The sequence below is a fragment of the Pipra filicauda genome, unplaced genomic scaffold (assembly GCF_003945595.2).
Source record: "Pipra filicauda isolate LSUMZ 115617 unplaced genomic scaffold, ASM394559v2 scaffold65_size3143899_pilon, whole genome shotgun sequence".
Taxonomy (NCBI): domain Eukaryota; kingdom Metazoa; phylum Chordata; class Aves; order Passeriformes; family Pipridae; genus Pipra; species Pipra filicauda.
Window position 1 is genome coordinate 3,074,644 of NW_024104820.1, and position 18,055 is coordinate 3,092,698.

At 42.2% G+C, this 18,055-nt stretch overlaps 2 protein-coding genes across 11 annotated transcripts in view; one reads left to right on the forward strand and one right to left on the reverse strand.

Moving 5' to 3' along the window:
• Positions 1–17,854, reverse strand: part of OLAH (oleoyl-ACP hydrolase) — a 23,640-nt gene extending 5,786 nt beyond the window's left edge. The window contains exons 1-5 of one of the 5 annotated variants that reach the window (XM_039388517.1): positions 17,459–17,854; positions 13,758–13,865; positions 5,466–5,625; positions 2,703–2,861; positions 1,446–1,640 (exon numbers count right to left, since the gene is read on the reverse strand). In XM_039388517.1, the coding sequence (XP_039244451.1) occupies positions 1,446–1,511 (66 nt within the window). In that variant the 5' untranslated portion in view covers positions 1,512–1,640; positions 2,703–2,861; positions 5,466–5,625; positions 13,758–13,865; positions 17,459–17,854. Of the gene's footprint in view, positions 1–1,445; positions 1,641–1,804; positions 1,935–2,702; positions 2,862–5,465; positions 5,626–13,757; positions 14,669–17,458 lie in introns of those variants that run through there. The other 4 variants (XM_039388519.1, XM_039388518.1, XM_039388520.1 and 1 more) reach the window with 4 other exon arrangements.
• CROT (carnitine O-octanoyltransferase) overlaps positions 252–18,055 on the forward strand; it is a 38,689-nt gene continuing 20,885 nt past the window's right edge. For 2 of the 6 annotated variants that reach the window (XM_039388512.1, XM_039388513.1), the window contains exon 1: positions 17,461–17,928. In XM_039388512.1, the coding sequence (XP_039244446.1) occupies positions 17,623–17,928 (306 nt within the window). In that variant the 5' untranslated portion in view covers positions 17,461–17,622. Of the gene's footprint in view, positions 8,326–11,384; positions 14,460–17,459; positions 17,929–18,055 lie in introns of those variants that run through there. The other 4 variants (XM_027720594.2, XM_039388510.1, XR_005566193.1 and 1 more) reach the window with 4 other exon arrangements.

Below are 18,055 nucleotides of genomic sequence, written 5' to 3' on the forward strand. Positions count from 1 at the left end.
TTACAAGCAGCAAAATAGATTGATACGATATTTCAGGATGACCATTTAAAAAAATAGGCTTTTAGAATATACACAAAAATATAAGGTCTATATAAAGACCTATAAAATATAAGGACCACCTAGTTCAATATTCTCTCTACCACAGTGGTAAAATAGATGTCTAGGGAACAGCAGGATGTAGTTTCTTTATATACAGGAAACATCTATGAATGTTTCCTGTGTTCTGGTGTTGGATCAAGGGTTGGACTTGATGATCTCAGAGGTCTTTTCCAACCCGATTGATTCTATGATTCTATAAATACTCTTTCATGTATTTTTCCAGTTTCCCCTTAAATTCCTGTGAACAGGTGGCATCTACAACATCCTCTTGCAATGAGTTGCACAACTCTACTATCTGATGCATAAAGATTGATGTCCTTTTTTGTTTTTAATCTGACTTCTACAAATTCATTTGATGGACACAGGGTAGAATAGTAAAGAGAGTGAACAGTGCATCCCTCAGGGTTTGCCACTGAGCAGTTTTAAGGTTTTCTGTCATACCATCTCTGCCCTCCCTCAGCTCTTCTTCCTGAATGAAAAGACCTGGCTTGCTTAGGTATTCCTCATATGGCACTAATGACCATCATGACTGCCCATCTCTGGACTACTAGTTTTGTTATTTTCTTTTAAGATGGTGGAGTGACCAGAGCCACATTCAGCTTTATCACAGCAGCTTTAGTATTTTCATTTAGTGACTCATAAAAGTAAAAGGTGAAGCAAGATTTATAAGTACTCCTTCCTTCTTCCCGAGAAGGAAGAATAGCATTGAAGATGCCAAGTTCATTGTCTCTAACATCAGATACTGTCTTTACTGTCTGAAGAAAAAAGCAATTCTCAACCATTTCTATACTTCTTTCCCAATTTTCATGTTCTGTTGAAAGAACCTGGGAACAGCATGTGCGACAGAAATACCTCGTGGAGATAAATTCATTAGAAATATAGTGATAAATAATTTCTATAAAATGCAACCATTAGGATAAACTCCCATGTTCTTGTTAAAAAGATTGAAAAAAACAGTAATTAGGGGATAACAAGTAGCAAAATTCCATTTCTGAAATGCTGCAAATCATTAAGGGTGTTATCTCTTGCCTTGAAGGCAGCTTAGTATGTGCAAAGGCTGATTCACCATAAAATACACATGTGCCTACACGGTCTTTTTTCTCTCTACAGAAAGTTTCAGAAATGCAACCAGATCAGAATAAACAGCAATTCAGACCTTAAAACTACATAACATAAGCAAGGCAGAAGAAAACTGATGCAAATGTTGCTGTGGCAGTTGCTTGATTTCCACGTGTTTAAACTGAAAAGTTTGTCAACATTTGTTAAGAATCACTTCAAAGAAACAATAAGAGGAGCAAGCAAAAGAAAAAAAAGTGTATCAAAAATCACGGGACAGACAATGTGACCTTAAAAGTAGCTGAAGGATAGTGGAACCAGTGCTGCAGAAGACATAATTCCTCTGAAGGATTCATTGAGCTTCAGTACCATTAGTTCCATTTACACAGTCACTTCTTCCACAAAAAGGCACAAAACCTCAAACATTTCTGAAGCCATTGTTTTAACTTGACAGTCAAATAGCAAAAGAAGAATCTCTTCTCAACCTATTCCAAAGGCAATATAAAAATGTCAAGCATGATAAAGAAGCACAGTTAGTCAAAGTCCTTAGATTATTAAAAGATACATCCCCAGTCACTGAGAAACTTTCCCACTTTATACTCATACAGATTTACCCCATCACCATCCAGCTTATTTTAGATACAAATACCTGAACAGTTGGGAAGACCACCAGTGCCAGGAAATGACAGCCCGAGGGTGGATCCCCTTCTCTGCCGTGCAGCAAGAAGCTGCACAACCATCTGCTTTTAAGTCTTTTCTAGACTCCAGGGGAGGAGCTTGCACCCAAAAAAGGGCAGGACCGAGGCACACAGCATGCCCGAAGGCAGATAGAAACATCATGTGTTAGATGTGACGCATGGAATTTGGCAGAAAAATAAGGAAGGCACACCTCATTAATCCCAGTGATTTAAAACACACAGGTTGGCATGCCCATGACAGAAGTTGTAGCACTTTCAATACATGGAGGCCCACAACCTCGCTGACAGAAAAGCCTGCCTTTTTTAAGAACTGTATCCAGAAGTACAGCACTCACACCTCGGCTGCAGAGTTTTATACAGTTCTGAAAATGCTCATGTAGGAGACCATCACCTGATTTGATTAAAACATTGCATTTGGTTATTAGGCCAGTTGCAATTTCTGCAAGCTGAAAGACATAGCATTTCATGAACTACACACTGTGGTTACGTATCCTGATTTCATGTGAGCTACCACGTTATGCTCCTGGTGACCAGATGCTATCAGTAACCTAAAAACATCAGTGTATTTTGTAACTGCATTTGTAATACTAAGAAGATTGGTTTCCTCCCCACCTTTTTCTTTTTAATGTTACTCTACCAAGAGTATCAGTGACAATAATAATAAAATAAAAATATTCACAAACAGTGATAAAAACTAAGGAACCTGAGTGCCAAAATGGGTTCTGATGCTTAACTTGGACATGTAGGCTGGACTGCTTTGTGGTTTTCACACTATTCTTAATTCTTATACATTTCTCTTCATCATATCTAGGAAACTGAAAAATCTACGGTGTTAAGAGAAAAGCCTACCTTTTGACCAGCCAGTCATTAAGCACTGCTCCTTTCCCAAACAAGGGCTGCAGTCTTCTACTTATTTCTGATTTCTGCTTTCCTGGAGAACCTTAAATCAACCCTTGTGGCTGCAGGCTCTGCAGTGAGGTCTGGTCCCATGCTCTGCAGCTGCCACTTCTAAAAGGCAAAAGTACAAACTCACAGTACTTTTACGTTGTAACTCACAGGTTTTATAGTCTATTCTGCGTTGCAAGGGACCCACATGGATCAAGTCCAACTCTTTAAGTGAATGGCCCATATGGGGATCAAACCCACAACCTTGGTGTTATTAGCACCGTGCTCTAACCAACTGAGCTATGGAGTACAATGAGGGACACTTATGCTTTGAAGGTGCACGATTTAAAGCATCTTATATTGGCTAGTCCTGACCTGTGCTGCTGTGCTCAATACTGCTTCTCCATATGATATATCTAGTAGCAGAGGTATTTGATTATAAGTTACAATTTGTAATAAAGCACATAATACGCTTTATTTACTCCTACCTCAAATTGTGCCAACAAAATAATCTGACACCCGATGTTAATGTTACAAAAGCCAGCTGTTATAAACATCAGGTTCACTAATAATATTCCTAAAAGTAATAAAATACTACTGGAAACAATTATTTCCTAACTAAGGCTGAAAATAAAAAAAGGTTAAGAATAAGATTTTGAAAGTATAGCATTAATCAAATAGCAGGCTATTTCCTTAAAAATAATGAAATTAAGAATTGTATGTGTTACTTGGTTTTGTTTGCCTTCTAATTCTTTGTGTCAAAGGACTAGAAAATTTATTGGGTTTCATATAAAAAATGAAAATTTTTACAAATTAAGTAGTTCCAGGAGATGCCACTTTTATCCAAAATTATGCTTGGCCTTTCCAAGGCTGAAGGTAAAAAAGGGCTTCACAGAACTGATCTGTCAAATCAGCACTAGTATACAGAGTAGAGTAGACTAGACTGTTTCAGTTGGAAGGGACTTAAAATGGTCACCTCATCCAACTGCCTGACCAATTCAGGGCTGACCAAGTTAAAGCACGTTATTAGGGATTGTCCCAAACCCTGTTAAACACTGACAGTCTGGGGGCATCAACCATCCTTCTAGGAAGCCTGTACAATCTAAACCTCCCCTGGCACAGCTTTGAACCATTCCCAAACGTCCTGTCACTGGATACCAGAGACCAGAGCTCAGCACCTCCCTCTCTACTTCCCCTCCTCAGGAAGCTGTAGAAAGCAATGAGGCCTCTTAGCCTCCTTTTCTCCAAAGCAGACAAGCCCAAAGTCCTTTTTATGGAAATAACATCAGCTGGGTTCCAGTCAAACTCTCCAGACTCTCAAGACTTTTGGCAGACCAAGAGGGGTCTTGCTATAACATCCATTAGCTCCTTCAGTACTCCAGGATGAATCTTTTCAGACTCTATGGAATTCATGGTTAGAAGGCCATGGTTAGTAAGCTGATACATCTGGTCCCCTACAATTTCAGTGTCCACAAATGGAAAGTCACTGATTCCACACTCACGGAACTCATGCTCCTCTAACTCAGGCAGCCCAAGGTCTATCAGTATTCTTAAATACCAAGGAAAAAAGGCATTGAATGCCTCTGCTTTTTCTTCATCCCTGTTAATCAGATGACAATCTTCAACAAGCATTGGTCCAACGTTTTCTTTAGACCTCCTCTTGTAATCAATGTACTTGAAAAAGCTTTTCTGGTTATCTGAACTGGCCATTTTCAACTCTAAGTGAGCTTTGGCCTTTTGTGTCTTCTCCCTGCTTACACAGATCACAGTCCTATACTGCTCCTGCAAAGCCTGACCCCACTTCCAGGATCACACAATTTCTTTTTCCTTTTTTCTTTTTCTTTTTCCTGTGTTTCCAAAATGTGGTTCTTAAAGACTGACCATTACTTGTGGGCTCCTAAGCCCTAAAAACAAGATTTCCAGGGTATTCCCATTGACTGTTTCCACTAGCATTACCATCCTCAGATGATGCCATGCCAACCTTCACCTTCCCTGCTGTAATCCCGTTGTTATTTCCTTCCCCCCATCAATTCTACTTTAAAGCTCTCTTGATCCATCCCCCCAGCTTATGCCCAAAGACACATCTCCCCATCAGGACAGGTGGATCCCACCAGGCCCCAGCATACCTTGCCTCTTGAATGTTCTTCCCTGGTTTAAAACCCAAAGTTATGGTGAAGGCCGTAGTCCTGGAGTCAGGTATTGATATTCTGGGCTCACCTGTTTCTTCCAAAGTCTCCTTCCATTACTGGGAGGACTGAGGAAAACATTACCTGTGCTCTGGAATTTTTTAGCATTCTTTCCAGGGCTCTTTTTATCGTGACACCATTTGTATGCATGTGAAAGAGCAGGAATAAATAATAGTATGAAGGTTGTATTAGGCTGTTCAGTTTTGTGGTGACATCCCCAATTTGGGTCCCAGGGAAGCAGCAAACTTCTCTGAAAAGAGGGTCTGGTCTGCAAATGAGTGCTTCCATTCCATACAGAGGGAGTCACCAGTGCCCATAACTCACCATTGTTTCTTCCTGACGCACGTCTTAATGCAAGTTTTGTTGCAAGAGGTTGATCTCTCTGACCTTGGCAAGACTTTGTACAAGGGCCTTGTACCTGTTCTGTCAGGGTATCTTAGAGGGCAACTTGAAGGGTAAGGAGGGGTTTCTTTTACCACTCTGTCCTGTAACATTGTTCCAGCCCTCCTTCCTTCTGGTACAAAGCAGATCCAGAACCTACCTCCGTAGTGGCCATGCCAACTTGGCTTCCATGTGTCACAGATGGCAGACTATGGCTCCACTGATTAATCTCCCTCTCAGACTCTTGAATGCTCCTCAGAAGTTCCTCATTTAAAGCTTTCTTAGCTGTTGTTTTATGGCAATTTTCAGTCTCTTTTGGACTACAATAGAAATACAAATGGATGTAATAGTAAGTCAGAAAAGTATAACTCTTTCAGAAATCATAAAGAAAAGTGCAAGAGTAGATTTTTATCCAGTAGGTATTAATGCCGAAAACTCACCAAGGTAATTTTTGTTTAAGAACAGAAACATTGCTTGGGGAGTTGCAATTCACCAATAGTGATTTAATGAGACTCATTTTGAGCACATAACAAAGAAGCATGTGTTTCTCAGTTGCACACCTAGGATTTAAAGAACCATGTTGTGTATGTTGCTTAATAAAAGTTGACATCTATTACTGACAGTTGTGAAACACATTGGATTATATGTACTGTGAGAAATGTAATTTGTTTTCTCCTCAGTGATTATTTATTGTCTTTCATTATTTATTATTATTTTAACAAATCTGCACAGCTTTAGCACCTTTACTGCAACTATACTTCATTTTCTAGTCAATCAACTTCAAAGGATAAAAGGATGCACTTAGATCTTTCTCTTAAAAATTACCATTAGCTGCTTATATGAAGAGACATGAAATTAAGCAGATCTCATGCCATCCAAAGGAAAGCAGGAGTAACCGTCATCTCTATGAAAGTCTTGAGACGGAGACAGTCAAATGAATCCCAACTTATTACTCTTCAGTATGACCTCAGAGGATTATACACAAGCAATAGAAGCCATGCAGATGAAATATGGAGGGAACAGTGGATTTTGCAGAAGAGAAGACTCAATTTAGAGATGCATTAATAGGATCTCCTGGAGATATTTGGAAACATGAGTGACACTAGAGTATTGAAGAGATCTCACTTGGAATTCTGCCTATAGTGTTGTTAAGTTTCTTCAAGAAAGGTGAGTTCAAACCAGATCTGATGCAAGGTGTGGCTAGAAAAGAGAACTTATGAAAGAGAATACATTACCTTTTACAAATACACTGGAAGATGAGGCTGAGGGAAGCGAGGACATTCCAAAAAATGGTTATTGTTCATGTTCTAGCCATGGCTAGAAATAAAATTTTTAACCATTGTACCCATCAGACTCTGGAACAGCTCCAGAAAAGCTGCCTGCTTTAAGGTGGACATTCAGGTTATACAGTGGTTCTAGAACATGTATATGTCATGGCTTGGTGAATACTTCCAGCGCCATGCACCTATTAGTTTAATGCAGGACTGAGTCTGTATGTGTGTGAAGAAAGCCAGCTAGTTGCAATGCTGCAAAATAGTCTTGCTAATAGAGAACTCATTTAATTTAACAAATACAGAGGCCTTTGTATTATTGTATGCAATACACAGAACATGCACTGAGGTCAGTCTGCTAAGGTCTGCTGACCAAGAAAGAAAATAAAATTCAAAGGTAGTCAGAGAAAACAGGAAGCCTGGAGGGACTAGAATACAGTAGAAAATCTGACTTTCAGTCTTCCAAAGAGAAATAAAGTGTGAAAGTTACATAAAAATAGTCAGTTTATATACAGGCCTGGCCATAGGAAATAACAGAAAACAGAGTGGAAATCTCTGCTGCTGTCTCAGTAGAAGAGAAACATGTGCTGACCTACTATGTGCATCATAGTAACTGACAACTGCTTCAATGGTACAACCAAAAAAATTGCTTCTTAGAAAGAACAAAACTCTACCAAGACCAATTTGCCCCTGTTTCTGCCATGTGGTCAGTTGCAGACACAGAAATGCACCATGGCAGGATCCCAGTTTCCTAGAGGAGAACTGCCTAGTCTTTCTCCTTGCAGCAAACTCTATAACCAGGGGAATAGTGTCTGAGTTCAAAAAGTCAGATTTTATAAGAATCAAAATGCAAACAATGAACCTTCAAATAAATTTGGGCAGGAAACAGACTCTCTCATACTCTTAGTTGCTCAGCCCACATTGCAGTCTTTAAACTTCAACCTAAGGGGGCTCAGATGCTCCCTGTCTAGGCACTCTGCAGAAGTCACAATTAATGTAGAGTGCGACAGTGTTAGCAATGCAAACTGCTGGTCAATCACAACTTCCCGTAGGAACAGGGTCAGGCATATAAAATGATAAAAAACAAAAAACTCCATATACTATTGGCTCAGATACATCACACAGCTTAGAACCCAAATTTTAGTCTCTAATTTTGGAGACTCATTTACAGCTTTAGGACAAAGCTCACTCTACAGAGATTCTTTCAATCAGAAAAGACACCTAAAACACTCAAGGCAGGGATGCAAATTTCAGTACCTAGAACAAGAGCATGTGACATGGTCAGTTGTACAAACACTGCCTCCTTCTCTCTCTGTCTGTCTGTAAAACAGAGTCACATAAGCTGTCAACATTCAGTTAGCCACTGAAAGTGAATAGCAGTGCTAATTTGATGAGAACGTGTGTGTCATTCAGAGTTTGACCCACTCTATCTGCCACATAAATTAGGGCAAAAAATGGGTTTATCCCATTTACTTCCACCACCATGCACAAAAGTATGTCCTGGAAAAAAGGGGGAGGATGACCATAAGCAACTGAACAGTGCATTGTATCTTCGCATGCTCTAAACCAGACAAGGCTTGTTTTCCTTTCCTTCACAGGTGCAGATGTTGTCCCTGTCAGCAACTCTTGATGCCAAACTGACAAGAATCTGGAGAACTTGCAGAACTGCTACTCTGGAGAAACAGCAGCTTCAGCAGGAAATCCCTCCATCTCCCACCAGTGCTGCTCTTGGCTCCTGGACTGCAAATGGTGGGTGACCAGTCAAAAGAGCGGGAGGGAAAGTGAAAGGACATAGCAGGTTACAAAAGAGAGAGTTTTGCTTTCCTAAAAGTAATGTAATGATAAGTGAGGTAGTATCGGACTTACAAGAATAAAATACGCAAACATTAGGAAACCTAGTAGGGTACAGAGAGAACCTGCTTAGATAGAAAGGTATAAAGGCCACAGATAACAGGAATCTGCTCCTTTCATATCCTGTGCATAGAAGGTACATGTAGCACAGAGAACGCTGGCACTACACTTTTACCACAGCAATCCAGATCTTGCAGTGGGATGATAACATGCACACTCCACTTCCACTCTACAAGAAATAAGGACATGACTAAAATAGGCATGAGGTTTATAGATATCAAGGTTTAGCCTCATAATGCAGTGGTACAGAAAGTATTCAGTGGACTTGGCCATTTCAAGTTGATTACCCACTGACAAGCAGTAGCTGCAAGGCTTTACAGGGCCACGCCCACTCTTTTAAACACAAATATTTTTGTGAGATGATAGTGCAATCCTCATGCCTTCTCACAACTAACTCTATCGCTTTCAATCTGAAAGTTCTGCATTCATTACTGGCTATCCAGCATCCTATGGGTGATATTGCCCCATCAGCTGGAACTCAATTCCTGTGTCCACACCTATTGGCTCCCCACAGAAGAGGAAATTCAGCAGCAAGGACTCCAGGAAAACCATTCCAAGTGTTTTTTTTATCTCACACAAGCAGAAATATGCTAATAAGGAATGGAAACAAATAAAAGAATCCTGTCAAAAATCAGTAACGGGGCCAGATTTCTTAGTCATAGCATGACCTACAGGAGTATTTGATGACAACAGGAGTAAAACCATATTCCAAATCGATTATGGCCTTTGCTGCAAAGAAAGCTGTTGTGGGGAAGGCAAGTATGGGGTGCGGAGAAATTCTGCAGTTCAGAAAGAACGTAACTTAGACAAAAACGTAATTTAGATGCAGATTTGTTATCAGCTTTGTCTAATCTTGCTGATAATGAAGGAAATAATCTCTCCCTTCCCAGCTTCTCAGAGCATAGCATTCTTACCCCCATGTTTTTATTAGCACTAGCAACTACATATCTCTGTAGTAAGAGCACATTGTTTATCAAGCTGAAAACTAATACTTATCCTGTAGTTTGGTTTTCACCAACATCAGTCAGCTGACCCTATAGAGTCTCACCATCTTCCTACTAAAAAGGAAAGGAGCCTTTTAAGACCTTTTTGCAAGCTTTGACCCGCTTAATCCAGATGGACAGGTGCATGCTGATATTACATATACAGCCCCAAGGTTTGGATGTAAAAGACACTACTGTGCCAACCTAATGGAGTAATTTGCCCTTAAGAATTATTTTACAACTCCTCCTGAAACAAAGAACCTGTCTTACTGGCTTAAAGATACATTCATCGGATCTAATCTTCATTCAGGAAAAAAAAAAAGGCTGTACAGAAGAAAGAATTACTACATGAATAAATAATCTTCTTGGGAACTAGGTGAACTACCATCAGACCTTCGTGATGCAATCATCATCACCTTGTATAAGAAGAAAGGAGATAAATCAGACTGTTCGAATTACAGAGGTATTACTCTGCTCTCCATTGCTGGTAAAATCCTGGCAAGAATACTTTTGAACAGACTAATACCCGCTATAGCAGAAGGAATTCTACCTGAAAGCCATTGTGGTTTCAGAACCAACAGCAGTACCACAGACATGGTATTTGTCCTCAGACACCTGCAAGAGAAGTGTAGGGAACAGAACAAAGGTCTCTACGTAACCTTTGTTGACCTCACCAAGGCTTTCGATACTGTGAACAGAAAAGGTCTATGGCAGATTTTGGAACATTTAGGATGTCCCCCCAAGTTCCTTAAAATTATCATCTCACTTCATGAGGATCAGCGCAGCCAGGTCAGATATGGCAATGCACTTTCTGAGCCCTTTGTAATAACCAGTGGTGAGAAACAAGGCTGCGTTCTCGCACCAACTCTATTCACAATCTTTTCAGCATGATGCTCCAAAGGGCCATGGCAGACCTCAATGATCAGGACGGTATCTACATTCGATACCGTACTGATGGAAGCCTTTTCAACCTAAGGCAACTGAAGGCCCACACTAAGACCTTAAATCATCTTGTCCAGGAGCTGCTTTACACTGATGATGCTGCCCTCATCGCCCACACAGAAGCAGCTCTGCAGCGTTTAACATCCTGCTTTGCAGACACTGCTGAGCTTTTTGGGCTGGAAGTCAATTTTCTATCAACCTGCACCTCGGGACGTCTTCCATCATCCCCATATCACCATTGGCCAATCAGAGCTCAAATCGGTCCAGCAATTTAATTACCTAGGATGGTAAGATTGACGGAGAGATAGACAACAGGTTAGCAAAGGCATATAGAGCTTTTGGAAAACTCCATAAGAGTTTGGCGGAATAAACAACTGAAGAAGAGTACAAAGATCAGTGTTTACAGAGCCATAGTGCTGTCTACTCTTTTATATGGTCTGAATCATGGGTCATCTACCGCCACTACCTGTGACTCTTAGAATGCTTCCATCAATGCTGCCTCCATACAATCCTAAACATGCACTGGTCAGATTAATATGTCTGTTCTAGAACAAGCAGTAGCTACAAGTATTGAGGCCATGTTGCTGAGAACACAGTTGTGTTGGGCAGGACATGTCTCCAGGATGAAGGACCACCGCCTCCCTAAGATCATGCTCTATGGTGAACTTGCCACCGGCTGCCGCATGAGAGGAGCCCCGAAGAGGAGATACAAGGACTCCCTGAAACAACATCTCAGCCTTGGCCATATTGATCAACATAACTGGTCTACTCTGGCCTCCAATCGGGAGGTCTGGAGACACACCATCTATAACGCTGCTGATGCTTTTGAGAACGCACTCAGGATCACTCTCGAGGAGAAAAGACAATGCAGAAAGAACCGTGTCCTGTCGATACCACCTAAGGAGTCTTTCTGCTGTTGCTTTCCTTTTGCAACTGGACTTGTCTATCTCGTATTGGCCTTTTTAGCCACCAGCGCGCTTGTAGCAAGTGTGGATAGAGTCCTTCCCAAATCTTCATTCGTGAAGCCTAGCCATGATGAATCTTCTTTGGAGTACATTCAGCTGAATCTGGATTTATTTGAAATAACATATCTGGTTAGGAAAATGTCTATTTTTATTTCTCTCATTTTTTACAAGGTAACAGTTTAAAAAAAAAGGATTATTTCTAAATTGTCTTTATATTTTCCTCTACTTCCACCTATTGGCCTTACACCTAAGATCTACCTCCGACCCTATTACAGTGAGGACAGGATACATAAGAATTCTTCTGCATAAACAAGCTTTTATTTTATTAACTATAAATTTTAAGTTAGATGTGTGATCTGATGAATTAATGGCTGACAAATTTGCTTTAGAGTGTTCACAGTCAAAAAGAATGTTTCTTTCTAGAACTATTGGCAAAGAAATGGTTCAGTGTGAGAAAAAAAATTGCCAACCTGTATTTTAAGAAAGTATTTCCTGGTTTTTATTCTCTTTACATTTAAAATATAATGAAAATAAAATTCTAGTTCTATAAAGAGCTGTATAAAAGATTAAGAACTACCAGTTAAATCACAGAGTAATTTAGGTTGAAAGGGACCTCTAAAGATCATATAGTCCAAGTCCCGTCTCGTTAGGTGTTGAGTATCTCCAAGGATGGAGACTCCATAAGCTCCCTAGGTAACTATGTTCCACTGTTCAATCACACTCATAGTGAGGATATTTTTCTTTCTAATTCCTTGTTGTGACTTGTATCTGCAAGTCATTTGTCTTTTTGCTGAGTACATCCAAGAAGAGTCTGGCTCTGTCCATCCTCTGCATACCGTTTCATTAGGTAGGTGAAGACATCCTCATTTAGCACTCCCCTCTTAAGACAAAACCCTTTATCTCAGACTCTCCTTGTGCACCACCCACCCCAGTCACAATTGCAGGGAACCCTGCCGCACTTACTTCAGTATCTCAACATCCTTCTAATACAGCAGAATTAAACATGGACACAGATGTGGCATACCAAAGAAATTTCTGATTATTTTTCAAACATGCTTTGGAGACATGGGCTTTCAGGGCATGATGAGCTTTTACATTAGCTTTATTCATTGCCATGGCATCACTTTATAGTAGGTGGACAAGTACTAATTGAGAAGTAAAATTGAAAACACAAGCGACAACAAAACTACTTTTGCACTGACCAGATGCTAAGACAAATGGACCAATAGCCCCATCCTGCAGGGAACATAAAGCCAAAGGTAAAGAAACACTAAGTGCTTGCAGCACAGGGATGTTTTGATATTTTCCTAAGGAAAATATATTGTATAGCATACAGTCTAGAAATCTGTAGAATGAGTCTTTGTGAATGGCAACAGTGTGGTATTTGCCAGTGGGGCAGTCCAGACCAGAGAAGCTTCTCAGTATCTAGGCACTTGTAAATCCTACATCCTAGACCCATCCCATTCAGGCATACATTGTCTGCAGACTCTGGAAGCCAAGCAAAAAGCAATCATATCCCCAGATGGCAAGTAGAACCAAGTCTACTTACAGAATTTAGATTTAAGGTATTTGTTCACCTCCCACCAATAACTGCAGAAGTGGAATAGTGAGCTGAGAGTCAAATGATCCACTTCACTGGTAAGTACAGAGTCTGCTGTCAAAGCCACTGGATTGCCTACAGCTAGGCAGGCATCTGAGAAGCCTTAACAAGTCAGGGCATCGACAACTTGGTATCTGCAATCCTGCAATAACAGAGCTGGCAGACTGTAGGACAGTTAGGCAATGTAATTCTCTACCGATTTTATCTTCACAAGAGGAATGCAGTTTGTGCAGCTGAGGGATACCAGTATATCTCAGTGTCCTAAACATTGTGAATTTCTGTTGAAATTTTTTTTAACCACTGGAAATGTTTTATTTCTGCAGCTTTATCAGTACCTTGCACATTACTATATCATACATGTTCCGTTACATTCATTACTCACACAATCATTTAAAAAAGTTAAAAAATATGTATTTTCGGGGTATATACTTAGGCTTTCTGGAAAATTACAGGTTCATGAAAAGAAGTGTCCAGTTAGAGAGAAAACACATCTGTTACATACATCATAATATTTATTACAGGTTTTTAAGGATTATGTACTTATATCCCTAGAAATTTTTCTACTCAGTGAGAAGCAATGGTGTGATTTCCCACTTAACAGACAGCAAAATTAATAAACCACAGGAAAAAATTCTGTGGGAAACCATATCTCAGTAGTACCTGAGTTCAAGAAAATACTGGTCTTTGCTTTTTGAAAAATAAAGACAAAGGCAATCTTTCGTCATTATATCTAGACAATATAAATTAATGGAAAAAGTAAAAGTAAGGAGCATACTCAACTTTTTTCTCCACTGGTCATATTTTTCCCAGCAACATATAACTCATGGCTACATTTTTAGCAGATTATATTCCAAATAGGTGAATGTCATTGCTAACATCTAAAAGCTGCTGCTGGGGGAAAAAAAAAAAGTCATTACCAACTGAAATTCTGTCCTCCAGAAAGCTGTCTACTCATCCTTTATTTAAGCTTGAAAAAAACGTGGAAAATTATTACAGAGAAACTTACTTGTGGGAGACTTGCAGCTGATATGCTCACACAATAATACAAAACTGTTGAAATAAATGATTAAAATAAAACACAACACACATTCCCCATTTTACTAACCGGACCTTCCAGGATGTTGAAATGCCAACATACAGACTATGTAGATGCTTCAAAAGTGAGTGTGACAATATAATCTCCCCTTCTTTCCTACTGTCTCTGCTGTCAGCCTGGTTCTGCTATGGCACAATTGCATAACCTTTGCTCAGATTTTTTAGGAAATCATTAAATTGAGAGAAAGCTCTATGAAGAAGTCCACAGAGTCGAGCCATGAAATATAAGAGAGATAAAATTGGAGATAAAGGATGCTGAGATTGGGCCAGGCAAGAAGCTCAAGAGGAAGAACATCAATGTGGAAAGATGATTATCATCTCAAGGGAAAAAATTAGGTGGAAGACAATCTGGATGAGGGGATCGAATGCACCCTCAGTAATTTCACAGTTGAGTGGGACTGTCAATCTGCTGGAGGGTGGGATCTGGACAGGCTGGATCAATGGGTCGAGGCCAATGGTGTGAAGTTCAATACGGCAAAGTGCTGAGTCCCACCCTTGGGTCACAACAACCCCATGCACCACTACAGGCTTTGGGAAGAGTGGCTGGAAAGCTGCTCGATGGAAAAGGACCTGGGGTTGCTCATCAACAGCCAGCTGAATACGAGCCAGCAGTGTGCCCAGGTGTCCAAAAGGGCCAATGGCAACCTGGCTTGTATCAGACATAGTGTGGCCAGCAGGACTAGGGAAGGGATCATAGCTCTGTTCTCAGTACTTGTGAGGCCACAACTCAAATACTGGGTTCAGTTTTGGGCCCCTCACTAGAGGAAAGACATTGAGGTGCTGGAGTGAGTCCAGAGAAAGGCAATGAAGCTGGTGAAGGATCTGGAACATAAGTCCTATGAGGAGCGTCTGATGGTACTGAGGTTGTTTAGCTTTGAAAAAAGAAGGCTCAGGAGGGACCTTATCACTTTCTACAACTACCTGAAAGGAGGTTGTAGCAAGGTGGGGGTCAGTCTCTTCTCCCAAGTAACAAGCAATAGGACAAGAGGACATTGCCTCAAGTTGCACAAGGGAAGTTGAGGTTGGACATTAGGAAAAATTTCTTCACTGAAAGGGTGGTTAAGCATTGGAAGAGGCTCCCAGGGAAGTGGTGGAGTCACCATCTCTGGAAGTCTTCAAAAAATGAGCAGATGTGGCACTTTATGAAACAGTCTAGTGGGCATGGTGGTATTCGGTCAAAGGCTGGACTTGATTATCTTGGAGGTCTTTTCCAATTTTAATGATTCTATGACTCCGTGATCAAGCATGTGCCACAGGGAGCAGTGAAAGCTTACCCTTTTCCATCCGACTAGCAAAGACTCCATAGGTGGTTAACATACTAATACTCCTTTAGTAGGGCATTAATCTTGACTATCTGTTGTGTGTATTAACCACAAAGTAACTCCTTTACATATAACTGCACATGGCAAGAGATGACAGAACAAAGTGGCCCAGAAAAGGAGAGTGAGATAGGTGTGCTGGTTTTGGCTGGGGTAGAGTTAATTTTCTTCACAGTGGCTAGTATAGGGCTGTGGTTTGGATTTGTGCTGAACACCGGGCTGATAATATAGAAATGCTTTTGTTATTGCTAAGCAGGGATTCCACAGAGCCAAGGCCTTTTCTGCTTTTTTGTACTGCCACACTGGTAAGGAAGCTGAGAGTGCATGGGAAGTTGGGAGGCACAGCCAGGACAGGTGACGCCACTTGATCAAAGGGATATTTCATACCATATGACATCATGCTCAGTACATAAAGTGGGAGGGAAGAAAATGGAAGGGGGGGGCATTTTGAGTGATGGCATTTGTTTTCCCAAGTAAATGTTATGGGTGACAGAGCCCTGCTTTCCTGGGAATGGCTGAACACCTGCCTGCTCATGGGAAGCAGTGAATTAATTCCTTGTTTTGCTTTGCTTGTGTGTGCGACTTTTGCTTTCCTTATTAAACTGTCTTTATCTCAGCCCATAAATTTTTTAACTTTTACTCATCTGATTCTCTCCCTGATCCCACTGGTGGGAAATTGAATGAGCAGCTGTGTGGTGCTTGGCTGCTGGTTAGGGTTAAGCCACAACAGTAGGCAATGGGAAGTCATTTTGGCAGCAAAGGTATGTAGTAACAGAGAAGCAAACTGAAGGTGCCACTGCTGCAGATGGAAAGAGGAAAGAAGTCAAGCAACAAAGCCTTGTGCACATTAGCTCTGAGTGACAATGATGACTTTTGTTCTGAGCATGGCAGGTTATGTCACAGAAAATATTTAATTTATGGATCTAGGCTGAGCCATAGCTTTTCAGCACAAACCACCCATGTACACATGCAAGTGTCAGAGACCCCTTCAGTGAGCCCAAGACCTGGGAGGCATCTCTGAAAGTAGACACCTCATTAACCATGGGAAGTAGAACTTTGTGGGCCTCACATGTCTTTCCCAGCATAAGTGGTGCTTCACCATGTGGTGAAATATTTGCTCCATGATGTGACAACTGCTCCAAATGCCACCCACTCTCACTGCTGGTGGTTTCTGCTTAATCCTACTCCCATGAATCTGCAAGTCACACCCCACAAGCCTCTCTCCCACACACCATTTTAAAAGGTGGCACAGAAACCCATCAGTCTAGCCCAGACCTGCTCCACAGAAACACCCTTGCAGATTCCTGAGCTACTGCCCACCCACAAAGCAGTTGGGCCACCTACCCTGGGCAAGGAGCCCCCCAGGGCCAGCCAGAGCTTGCAGCTGGGCTTAGTCCAGCTAAGGACCACTGGACTTAAGAGCAGAGCCCATGAGGGACAGCAGCTGGGAAGAGCCCATGCACTCAGCACAGCCCCAGCTGTGCTTTCCCCACATGTCACGAATCATAGAATATCCACAAAGATCATTGAAGTCCAGCTCTTGGCCCTACACAGGACCATCCCAAGAATCATACCATGTGCCTGAGAGCATTGTGTAAGTGCTTCTTGAACTCTGTCAGGCTTGGTGCTGTGACCACTTCCCTGGGGAACCTGTTCCAGTGCCAAACCACTCTCTGGGTGAAGAACCTCTTTCTAAGATCCAACCTAAACCTCCCCTGACACAACTTCAGGTCATTCCCTCAGGTCCTATCACTGGTCACCACACAGAAGAGATCAGTGCCTGCTCCTCCTCTTCCCCTCACAAGGGAGTTGTAACTGCAATGAGTTTCCCCTCAGTCTCCTCTTCTCCAGGCTGAACAAACCAAGTGACCTCAGCTGCTCCTCATACAGCTTCCCCTCAAGGCCCTTCACCATATTCATTGCCCTCCTTTGGACGCTCTCTAACAGCTTAATATCTTTCTTATGTTGTCGTGCCCAAAACTGCACACACAGTATTCAAGGTGAGGCCGCACCAGTGCAGAGCAGAGCAGGACAATCCCCTCCCTTGACCGGCTGGCGATGCTTTACCTGATGCCCTCAGGACACGGCTGACCCTCCTGGCTGCCAGGGCACTGCTGACTCACGTTCAACTTGCCATCGACCAGGATCCCCAGGTCTCCAGCCTCTCGTTCCCCAGTCTATACTCACAACCAGGGTTTCCTCATCCCAGGGGCAGAATCCGGTACTTGCCCATGTTAAGCTTCACACGGTTGCTGACTGCCCAACCCTCCGATTTGTCAAGGTCTCTCTGCAGGACCTCCCTTCCTTCGAGGAAGTCAACAGCTCCTGCCAACTTAAAATTGTTCTTTTATTCACACCCCACACCAGGGCCCCCGGAGCGCAGGAGGCGGTCGGGCCGCTCTCTGCTCCCACCCCTGCGCCCGCCCCGCCCCGCGCGGCTTCCGGACGCGCTGGGAAGTGGGGCAGAGGTGAGGGCGGCGAGCTGGGCTGGGCTGGGCGGGCCGGGCTGGCAGCGAGCCGGGCGCGTCCAGGCCGGGGTGAGTGGTGGCCTCAGCGGGCCTCTTTCCTCGGAGGTGTGCGGCCGCGGGGCAGAGGGGTGGGCTCGGCTCGGATCTCTCCTTACTCCCGGCCCCGTCCGCCCGGGGCTCTCCGGGGCAGCTCCTG